This window comes from Felis catus, chromosome B4, assembly GCF_018350175.1.
Source record: "Felis catus isolate Fca126 chromosome B4, F.catus_Fca126_mat1.0, whole genome shotgun sequence".
NCBI classification, from domain to species: Eukaryota; Metazoa; Chordata; class Mammalia; order Carnivora; family Felidae; genus Felis; species Felis catus.
In genome coordinates this window covers 43,641,385-43,653,077 of record NC_058374.1, presented here as the reverse complement: position 1 = coordinate 43,653,077, position 11,693 = coordinate 43,641,385, and the positions used below count along the sequence as shown (strand labels likewise).

The window sequence follows — 11,693 nt, the reverse complement described above, 5'->3', positions numbered from 1 at the left end:
ACACCTATTAGCTCAATCCAATATCATTTCCAGAGAGAACTACTGAATGCTGAAACTGCTTCAACATGTGAGCAGGCATATCTAATGGAGGACTTGCAGGCACGCTGACCTGCAGTGAAATAGCTATTTTGAGCCTGTCCAGCGTTGCTTAAATTGTAGCTTCCCTTGCCAACTATTCAGGCAAGAGACGTGAGGAAAGCCACAAAAGGAGCTGTGGGGAAGTGGAACGAAGAAGTAAGAGAGAGAGGGGGTTGCAAACCCGATTAGCTGCTTTACAGTAAAAGGCAGAGAAAGCGAGCAGGAAGGGGAATGTGGATTTTATCCCTCCAGGAATTCTCTTTAGCCCACAAGGAATTAACCTTGACTGTAATTAGGCCCCTGAGAGCAATGACCCTTCCACAGAAGTTCAGAGACCTCTACTTTGTTTAGACACCATGTGTGGGTGGAACTTCCTGTTTGCACAGAGAGCCGCATAAAGCCTAGTTGCTCTGAGGAATGTCTGGGACCAGACCAGTTGCAGGGGAGCGGGGTGCAGTACAGTCTGGTCTCCTGGGGGCCCTTCTCCCTGCAGCATGGGGAAGAACAAACTCCTTCATCCAAATCTTATTCTCCTCCTTCTCATCTTCCTGCCTGCAGATGCCTCAGTCCCTGGAAAACTGTGAGTTTCACATAGAACCTAAAGAGTCCTTTCCCTAAAAGAGAATCCTCTCTGATTCTCCTTTGTATGATTCATTTGTCTTTCCCATGAAACTGTCACCTTCTTACCCCTAAAGTCTCTTCCCATGATGAGATTTCATAAATCTGGTTTATTCATTCTTTACTTATTCTTAACTAATCCTCTCCAACTCTCCAAATCTCTGAATTTCTAAATTTGCTAGGCATATGCAAAGACTTTCTAAGGGGCTTTGGGAAGTGATCCTTTCAAAGGAATCGATTTCCAGATCCTCACATTCAGATTGCTTGCTCTCGACCGTGCTATTTATCCTTTATTACTTCGCCTTCCTTCATTGTCCATCTTCCACTTTATAAAAGAAAGAGAAAAAAAAAAGAAGAAGAAAGAAGGAAAGAAAGAAAGAAAGAAAGAAAGAAAGAAAGAAAGAAAGAAAGAAAGAAAGAAAGAAAGAAAAAGGCAAACCTCTCCTTCAATCGTATGCTACCATGGAGCACTGTCCGGGGGTATAAAAATCTGTAGGATGACAAATCATAAAAACGATTTGAACTATTGATATTGGTGTGGAGAAAGCAAAGGACTCTAACGATGAGGGAGAAAATTCTTTGGCAGATTATGTGATGATGAATGCTTTGTGTCAACAAAGTTGAGGGGGATCCAAACGAAATACCAGCTGACAGGTGATTAGAAGCGATTCTTGATAATAGATACTTGGTGAATGTTGGTATATAATGCAGAAGGAGTTGCAAAAGCCGGTAACAACGATATACTTGTTTTATCTGTGTTTTATTTACTTTCAGGTAAACGGTTTTTCGTGGCACTCATGTCTATACAGACTAAAAATAGCAACACAATTAATGTTAGGCCTCTTTCAATTCTCGCTATTAAGGAATAGCCACTCGTGGAAACACAGAAACAGCTCATTGTTCTCATGAAATATGTGCTTCGAAAATATTTTGATTTGCTATAGTATGTGTGAATCGTGACTTGGAATACATTCATATTGTTTTGATCAGTTGTATTCTCGTAAGGCTTCTAAAAATAATTCAATCCAGAAGAAAATGCTTAGCGTTTACAACTTTATGGTCGCATAAAGAGTTAAAGTTAAATTAAGCACCCATCCATAGTATCATATGTATGAGCATATGTATATATATATATATATATATATACATATATAGTTAATAAAGAAGCCAGAGTTATCCATGAACATATTTTGAAGCATTAAAGTCTTAGGATAAACTTCTATGTAGTCAGTGGCATGGTAATTCAAGTTTAAGGAGGAAAAAAGAAAGAAAGATGTTAAATTTCTGATCATCACAGAAAGGACATTTTGACATATTTTTAAATAGGTCATATTAGGTATGTTGTCGCTATAATATTTAAGAACCCATCAAAAACTTATAAAAGACTGATGGAAGTTTTAACTTTAAAAATGTCATTGGAAATAGTATCTTTTGCTATTATTTAAACTTGTGACAAAGATATGCATGTTTACTTGAAAATAGGTAAGGAAGGTGTAGTGTCTAAAAATTATTTTAGGAATTCTGTGAGCAGAAATGTTTGAAAACTACACGGCCAAAAAAAACTATGTATGAGGGTATTGTCAAAGTCTGTTCTGCTCATGAGTTACCTCGGCCCCCAAATTCGATCACTAGAAGGCCATTTGTGGGCGGAACCACTGTCTAGCCAAGAACTGAAGGGCAAATATTGAAAATGCAAAGATAACATTAGTTGCTCACCACAACTGAGACTTTAAAATGACTTTCTTTGAGCGTCAGATTCCATATCTACAAAGTGGAAGCAAGTATTTTCCATACGATTTTCACAGGGTTGTTGGGTATATGTATCCAGGGAAAGTACTGCACGTTGATTGGTTTTTGTAACGTCTCCCCTGAGACCTTGCTTGCTTTTTACAACAGTCCCAGTGTAAAATAGATTTACGACACGGTAAGTGTAATCAGCCTATTTCTGATGTGAGTTCGGAGGCTTGCATACGGTGTTCCTGAAAGTGAGGTGTCTCAGCACATTTGCTCACACAAGTCAGATGTTCACTGCAATGGCATTGGTGAGGGAACAGGGAATAAGTCTCACACGTGCCGTTCCACAGCAGAGATCAATTTCATGTTCACCAATATGTCTTCTTGTGGTAGAGAACGAATGACAGTAACAGTAATTGTGATGGAAAATAGTGCTGGCGATAACACCAGGGTGATTCCCCTCCTACGCTCTCCTCTAACTGGACTCCCCCATTCCCAGGCAGTACATGGCCCTGGTCCCCTCCCTGCTCCACACCGAGACCCCTGAGAAGGGTTGCATCCTTCTGAGCTACCTGGATGAGACAGTGACTGTAAGTGCTTCCTTGGAGTCCCTCAGGGGAAACCAGAGCCTCTTCACTGACCTGGTGGCGGAGAAGGATTTATTCCACTGCGTCTCCTTCACTGTGAGTATGCCCATTTGACTTAATACACTTGATTCTACTGGTTAGGGTCATAGGCATCTAGAATTCAGTCAAGATAAAACTTTGAGAGCCTGGAAAAGACTTCAGAAAGAAATCTAAATGTAGTAACTATGCATAGGAAGTAAGAAGCAGTGTGTGTGAATTTCCAGCCATGGGAGCCAAATATTTGTAGGCGTATTAAAAATCAACTTAATGACCAAAGAAAATTTCTGTTAGCCAGGAGGGGAAAAAACAGTATGCACTGGACAAAGGGAAAATGTGACTTCTTCTTAAAATGTGACTTCTGTAAAATGGAAAATAGAAAAAAATATTAATAAGGCACACTAGACCAATGCATGACGTACGCCCCCAGTGGTGGCCTGACAGGAACGCATCACCCCATACTGAAGAGTGAAAATTGTGGAAATTTCCATAAACACATATCCAATCTCTTCAGAGCTGCCCACACGTAACATGCTTATAGCCTACGGCCAATAAACTATGGTAGTTTTCTTTCCCATAGCCTTAAAATATATTCCTACCATGCCCTTTTAGCACATAACATCAACTTGGTAAAGTTCAGTATATGATTGGATCAGGACTGTATTGTTTGATCTATAAGGAGATGTGAGTCTCACTTATGACCTCTTTTACAGATATATTTTCCTCCATCTTCTGTTCTGTCTCCCCATTTGTTTTTTATTAAATTTTTTTTTCAACGTTTATTTATTTTTGGGACAGAGAGAGACAGAGCATGAACGGGGGGAGGGGCAGAGAGAGAGGGAGACACAGAATCGGAAACAGGCTCCAGGCTCCGAGCCATCAGCCCAGAGCCCGATGCGGGGCTCGAACTCACGGACCGCGAGATCGTGACCTGGCTGAAGTCGGACGCTTAACCGACTGCGCCACCCAGGCGCCCCGTGTCTCCCCATTTGTAAAATGACAGAAGTAATTCCTGTCCATGGCAACTTCCCCTACTGACAATCAGGGGGCGCAGTGAAGCAAAGGGGCCAGATGTCCAGGGAGGGGAGGAACATGGGGTGGCGGGGGAAACTTGGGAGACTAAATGGGTTCTTGGGGTCTGTCTTATGTTTCAGGTCCCAAGATCTCCATCCAAGGAGGAAGTCATGTTCCTCACTGTCCAAGTGAAAGGACCAACCCAAGAATTCAAGAAGCGGACCACAGTCGTGGTTAAAAATGAAGAGAGTCTGGTCTTCGTCCAGACAGACAAAGCCATCTACAAACCAGGGCAAACAGGTACGAAGAGGCCCTACAGTTAGAACAACTCCCAAAAGAAAAGATCTTCCTCCCCTGCATATTCCCCAGTCAAAGGCCTTGTAGTCCTGGTTCTTTAAAAGTTTGTCTCACCAGCCCATAGGCCTAACTTAAGGTCTCTGGGACTCATGGAAAATATTTCTGTTTCAGTGAAGTTTCGTGTTGTCTCATTGGATGGAAATTTTCACCCCCTGAGTGAGTTGGTGAGTCTCCAAATATGGAATCATTCTTATCTGGATAAACAATCTGGAAGCCTGTTTTTGGTGTTGGAGGAGGACCAGGGAGAGGAAGAATCTGGTATCACTGGTGGTGATTTCTGGCAGTACAACAGTGAGAGGTCCTCAGTTAAACCAGAACCCCAGCTCAAGAGAGTACCTAATTCTTTCCATCTTGGTACTGGTACTTAGTCACCTGTCACACAGTTAAACTTATTCCTTATAAAGTTCTCAATTAGGCAAATTAGACAGAGATATTACATAATAGACCCACCTACACCATCAAACAGCTTAAATTCAAATAAACTATCAAAGAGTTAGAATTTTTCTAAACATACCTACCAAAAACCTCCTCTGTAAAGGAAGAGTGTAATCAGTCTTTGTTCCTTGAAACTAACACTACTTGATCGCTTCTCAGCCTTTTGGCTAAGATCAAGTGAAACTAACCCTACTTGATATTGATAAGAAACAACTCTTTCAGCTTTAATGCAGGCATCAAACAAAAAAGTCTTCATTTTTCTCTCCCAAACCCACCACCCCACCACATCTTCTTGTCTCAAAGGCGATCCTTTTCTTCTAACGCCTTAAACAAAAGATTCTCACGTAATCCCTGCTTCCTCTCTTTGACGCTCGCATCCACTACATCTGAAAGTCATGTTAGCTTGAAATATATCCAGACTATTTCTATTTCTTACCACTTGAATTACTACAATCTCATCCTGGCCAATATCACGTCTTTTGTTTTTTTAAGTTTATTTATTTTGAGAGAGAGAGAGAACGAGCAGGGGAGAGGCAGAGAGTAGAAGGGACAGAGAATCGAAAGCAAGCTCTGTGGTGACAGCAAGCAGAGAGCCCAAGACAGGGCTCAAACTCATGAACCATGAGATCATGACCTGAGCCAAAGCTGGAAGCTCAACCAACTGAACCACCCAGGTGCCCCATGGCCAATATCACTTCTAAAAAAGACTATTTCAGTAACCTTGAAGCTGGTCTCCTGGTTTCTACTTTCACATCTCCGTCTAAAATAAACACCTTATCCATCATTGTAGCAGCCTTACTGTCCCCCATTTTTTCTTCTTGGCATTTCCCTACCTGATATATAAATCAGGTATGTGAGAGTGTGTGTGTATATAATATGTTTATCATATATATTCTTTATATTTCAGATACATGACTGATATGTCATTGATATATATCTTAAATTCATAATATTAAATATCAAATCAGTATCAATATAAAATTATAAATATATAAATATTAAGAATATATAAAATATGTATCTTGGGGCAGCTGGGTGGCTCAGTCGGTTAAGGTCTGACTTCAGCTCAGGTCATGATCTCACGGTTGGTGGGTTGGAGCCCTGCATCGGGCTCATTGTCATCAGCACACAACCCGCTTTGGATCCTTTGTCCCCTTTTCTCTGCCCCACCCCACTTGTGCTCTCTCAAAAATAAATACGCATTTTTTTAAATGACTAAATATTGATAGCAGAGGAGCTATTCCTCTTCTTTATTCTTCGAACTAAGAATTCTTTGGCCATCTCAATATTTGGATCTGAGTATGGTTACTTATAATTTTGTTGGTGTTTATTTCTTAATCCGTAAAATTTCATAACAAAGGAGTATTCCTCACTTGATGCTATAAGCATTGAAGTAATGTCAGTAAATACTATTGCTAATGAAAGGCTGTGCACATACCTATATTTTGCTGATAGCTTAATAAGCTCTTAATATTATTTATTAATTGCTTAAAATAGATTAGTTAAGAGTTTTATAAAACTTAACCTGAATTTTTTTCCTGTTTTACTATAGATAGAGGTATTCTGCATAAAGATGTCTTGCTTATAAATCACAATTAAGAATATTTGAAAATAACTCTACATTCCTTTATTTCTCTTTTGTCTTTCAGATTCCACTTGTATTCATTCAGGTAAGCAACAGGAAACATTCCATAATCAGAATTAAAGTAATACATTTCGAGAAAATGTTCATATTTGAGAGGCTGTTACATTCTACCGGAAGCTTGTCATTAAGGGAGAAATGTCTGAGTTCATACAGCACCAGATAGTTTTAAGTCATCTTCCTTCCCTCCTTCACCACCACCCCATTGGTTGTCTTTGTGAATAACATAGGGGTCTCCATAGATTTCTGTTATTGTCTCTAAGGCTCTAGGCTCTTTTGTAAGTTACAATTACTGTATCCATAGGACCCGAAAGGAAATCGTATCGCACAATGGCAGAAACTCAAGTTAGCGAGTGGTCTCGCGCAACTGGCCTTTCCCCTCTCATCAGAGCCCATCCAGGGCTCTTACAAGGTGGTGGTACAGAAGGAATCAGGTGGAAGAACGGAGCACCCCTTCGCCGTGGAGGAATTTGGTATGGATAATGGAAAGTCACGGAGCATTTTCTCCACATCCAAACTTCCAGGGCCTGGAATTTGAGGTTATTTAGAGTCCTTTCATTTCCTACATGTGAGGTTGGGCTTCGAGTAGAATCAGTTATATCTAACCCCAATGAGACTATCAATAATCTGTGAATAGGACTTTGTAATAATTTTTGTAATAATTTTTAATCTCAAAAAAAATGTAAAATACCTTTAAGAGAAGGCGTCCATAATTCATTAGGATTACAGTGATCCGTCACAGTCCTTCAATCAGAATATCCATTTGATGGTAAGGTGGTTGGAGGAAAGAGTACAGCTAACTTTTCCGGACCCTAAGACACTGTTAGGGAATTGTTACAGAGAAACTGAAAATACTAACTCCCCCAAAGTTGAAAAACAATCACTAACTTCCTTTATCTCCGATGAACAGTGCTCCCCAAGTTTGAAGTCCAAGTAACAATGCCAAAGATAATCACTATCTTGGAAGAAGAGGTGAATGTGTCAGTATGTGGCCTGTGAGTTTATTGTTATTATTTTTTTTAATCGTTTGAGAGAATTATTTAAAGGAGATTCACCATGGGGAAGCTGGGTGGCTAGTCAGTTAAGCGTCTGACTCTTGATTTCAGCTCAGGTCATGATCTCGCATTTCCTGAGTTAGAGCCCCACGTCCAGCTCCGTGCTGACATCAGGGAGGATTCTCTCTCTGTTTCTCTCTCTCTCAGCCCCTCCCTCGCTCGTGTGTACTCTCTCTCTCTCTCAAAGTAAGTAAACTTTAAAAAAAAAAAAGGAGACTCACCATTTGGGATATTTTCACTCATTTCTTTCAGAACAGTGGGAGGACAAATACTTTAAGTACATGGAATCATCCCATCTCTAGAATCTTCCTCGCCTGTTGCTTCTCTATCTTTCCTTCTTATGTTCTTTCATGTCCTTACCAGCGTCGTCATAACTATCACGGGGCAAACAACTGTTCCTAGAGAACCTATCTATGAGGACTGATTCTGAAAGTGACAAAGCTATACGCACACACACACACGTACACACACGCACACACAAATGGGATAGTGTTGAAGGATAGTGACTTTCCCATTTCCCAGGTAGAGGAAATTCTGTCATCAACAGATCATTTACGTGACCTTGCATACATAGTGGAAAAATAGCTTTGATTCAGAATTTGTAGAGATAGGCATATTACCAAGATCTCAGCTGAGTCATCGGTCTACCCAAGTCATGTCACATTCCTCTCAGCACTGCCATTTTTCCTGATGAGACTGGACATGATATCTCAGTTTGGTCCTTTCCAACCTTGAAAATTCATGTTTCTAAAATCTAATGCTCCCATCCCCAGTCGTCCATCGATAACACTAGCAGAAAGAGCAAACAGAGTGAAGAAACCAGCCCTGCCAACGACCGCACACGTAATGCACCCACAATTCCGCAGGGTCCCTGCCCCGGCACTGTCTCAGAGTAATCGCCACCAAATTCCTGATCCTATGTAACTGGTGAGCCAATACTCTTGCAAGTAAAGATTCAGAAGATATTTTAGATAGGGAAGGAAACAAATGCCCTTGAAAACACATCTACCATCAATGACATATCTATATGGCACAAACCCAGTTTCATAAAAAGTAAACAAGTTAAACTCCATATACATAGAGAAGGCAACACATCACAAGAGGATAATGGAAGGAGACACCATCATATTAATAGTTTGTATTCCTAGGTAGAATTGAGGGCATTTTCTCTCTTCTTTGTTTTGTTGGTATCGTTTTTTTCCCCTCTCTCTTAAGAACAGGGGTAGCTTTGGTAATAAGGGATGTATCTTTTAAAAGATAGGATTAAAAATAAAAAATTAAGGGGTAAAAAAGACATGATCAAAGAAGACTAGTAAATCTCAGCATGTCGCACTAGAGATTTGTTAAAAAGAAGGGTCATTACTTAACTTACTTGCTCTCAGCTTTGTGAAGGCCCTGCAGAGATTAGAGGGAAGTACAGAGAGGAAATATACTTCAGCTAAAGGGGGAATATAAATAGGTAGAAAATGGGGATGTTCAATGTCTGCTTTGATTCATTTGGCAATGTTCCTATGACAGATACACATACGGGAAGCCTGTCCAAGGACATCTGACTATGAGCATGTGCAGAAAGTACAGTAACCCTTCTAACTGCTATAGTGGAGAGTCACAGGCCATCTGTGAGAAATTCAGTCAACAGGTAGGTGGAAGACTGTCCCTCCTAAGGAACTAACAATAGAGACATTGTTGATAAGCAGTGAGTTACAACATGGTGCTAACCCAGGAAGAGAACACTCTACAAGAGAATGCTGTGTTAGCCACAGTAATTTACATGTCAGTGATTTAGCACAATAAGAATTACTTCTTTCTTATAATTGGCTACTGGGGGTGTGCTTGGTTCACCAAGCACCCAGAATAGTGGAAGTGGAGAGCAGTCTCCAAACCTGGCATTCAAAGCTGCCTTGGACATCTACTTGTATGAAGGAAGAAGGAGAATCATTATACCTGTTAAGCATTTGGGCTGGGAAGGGTATAGGTTTTGCCTTCTTTCCGTGAGCAAGAACTTGTCACATGGCCCCACCTACGTGCCAGGGAGGTAGGAAACACAGTCTTCAGATGGGCAGCCACTTGCTTGCAACAGTTGTGTACTATGGAAGGGGGGCTCGGCTTTGGTGAAAAGTTAGGTCCTCCCTACAGTAAGATTACCCACACATTTTTAAGGCATGCCTATCCCATTAACTCTAGGGAATATCAGATACTAAGAAATATATGTCTGTAATAAACCAGATGCTATCAGGAAATGTAATCATAACTAATCCCTAGAGAATATTTATTGTGTTCTTGTCATTAGAAAACCCCTAGGTTACACTGTCCCCCCCAAAAATCCCACCAGATTAACCGACCACTGACCTGTCCAGTATTACGTTTCTGTATTTTGCTTTATCCCCTCCTAGCTAAACAGCCAGGGCTGCTTTTCTCAACAAATAAAAACCAAGATCTTCCAGATGAAGAGACAAGGGTATGAAATGAAGCTTGAAGTGGAGGCCAAGATCCAAGAAGAAGGAACAGGTCTGTGTACCATGTGGGTACGGGGGAAAAGGCAATGAACACTGATTTATTTCCTTTGCCAAATTATGAATTGGAAGGGAAGTAGTAACATAAGAAGTTCAGGGGGGGATTGGGGCACCTGGGTGGCTCCGTCGGTTGAGCGTCTGACTGGGGCTCAGGTCACGATCTCGCAGTTCACCAGTTCGAGCCCCGCGTCGGGCTCTGTGCTGACAGCTCAGAGCCTCGAGCCCGCTTCTGATTCTGTGTCTCCCTCTGTCTCTGCCCCTCCCCTGTTTGTGCTCTGTCTCTCTTTCTCTCAAAAATAAGTTAAAAACATTAAAAGAAGAAGAAGAAGAAGAAGAAGAAGAAGAAGAAGAAGAAGAAGAAGAAGAAGTTGTTCAGGGGGGATCATCCTTCCAAAAAGCAATTTATTTTCTTTCTTTTTTTTTTTCCAGAGGTAGAATTAACTGGAAAAGGATCCAGTGAAATAACAAGAACCATAACCAAACTCTCATTTGTGAAAGTGGACCCATACTTTAGACAAGGGATACCTTTCTTTGGGCAGGTGGAGTATTTTCTAATTCACAAATCAAATTACGTAGCGTCATTTAATAAACACATATCCTGCTAAAACCAGACCTGCTTAATATTATCCATTGATTCATATAGCCAAAGGTATAAAACCACATAAAAATAAATCTTTCCCTCTATGAACTTATATATGAAATCTATAAAATCCTTCTAAAGCACCGTCAAAATCAGAAGGGTTGTTTTCCCCCACTTTTTGAACAGCCTTGTGCGATGTCACTCAATCTTTTCATCTTTTCACTACCGGTAGATAGTGTCAGGTTTTTAGATTTCCTCACAAGAATCTCAAAATTCCCCATGGCCACTTACATGATCCTCTGACACTAACTTTATATGGTAGCGAGTGGGTAGGTGGCTTTAATTTTTATTTTGAAGTCTAAAAGATTCTACTGTACCTAGTGTTTCTCCATGGATATTACAGTTAACATTACTTTCTTTTACACTCGCAAGAATTTATTAAAAACCAGTGCGCATAAGGGTAAAATACTGCTGTGTAAGATTTCCAGATTCTAAAAATATAAATTTTCTCACGTGTCTACGAGAAACCTTGTATTGTTATTTTTCTATTGGAAAAATAACATGTCTATTGGAAACAGACATGTGCAAATGGGTCTTTCTGACTCCAAAAGTCTGAGATGACAGTTGTATGCCCACCAATGAGTAATTACCATGTATCATATTCTTAATGGACATGTTATTGAGGTTTCAGGTGTGGAGACTGTAAAAGACAGAGGGACTAGACCCCATTAAGAAGTGGTGAAGTGTGTTTTAGAATGTCTCGATTATGTTCTGACAGCAAACAATTTCAGAAACTTTAGTCACTTCCTAAAATGCACGGTCTATTTATTTTTAATTTCTCAGAAGCATATTGTACTATTTTTGTATTTCCTTCCTGCCAAATAACTACCCCATTAGTCATAAGACTCTCTCATCAGTTCGAGAGAATCTAACCTTGACTTTGCCCGCGCAGCCAATGTTTCATTGGCGAACTCAGATCTTATTAATTAATTACATATGTTGATCCAAGTCTTTGAACAGTGCTTCCTGCAACCAAAAGTGGCT

At 40.3% G+C, this 11,693-nt stretch overlaps 1 protein-coding gene across 1 annotated transcript in view; it reads left to right on the top strand.

The window, feature by feature from the left end:
* Positions 1-487: 487 nt before the first annotated feature.
* A2M (alpha-2-macroglobulin) overlaps positions 488-11,693 on the top strand; it is a 45,349-nt gene continuing 34,143 nt past the window's right edge. Inside the window, exons 1-10 of the mRNA XM_006933497.4 lie at positions 488-658; positions 2,930-3,113; positions 4,208-4,367; positions 4,536-4,588; positions 6,509-6,529; positions 6,806-6,974; positions 7,412-7,496; positions 9,075-9,195; positions 9,950-10,064; positions 10,499-10,608. Of these exons, the coding sequence (XP_006933559.2) occupies positions 573-658; positions 2,930-3,113; positions 4,208-4,367; positions 4,536-4,588; positions 6,509-6,529; positions 6,806-6,974; positions 7,412-7,496; positions 9,075-9,195; positions 9,950-10,064; positions 10,499-10,608 (1,104 nt within the window). The 5' untranslated portion in view covers positions 488-572. The remainder of the gene's footprint in view (positions 659-2,929; positions 3,114-4,207; positions 4,368-4,535; positions 4,589-6,508; positions 6,530-6,805; positions 6,975-7,411; positions 7,497-9,074; positions 9,196-9,949; positions 10,065-10,498; positions 10,609-11,693) is intronic.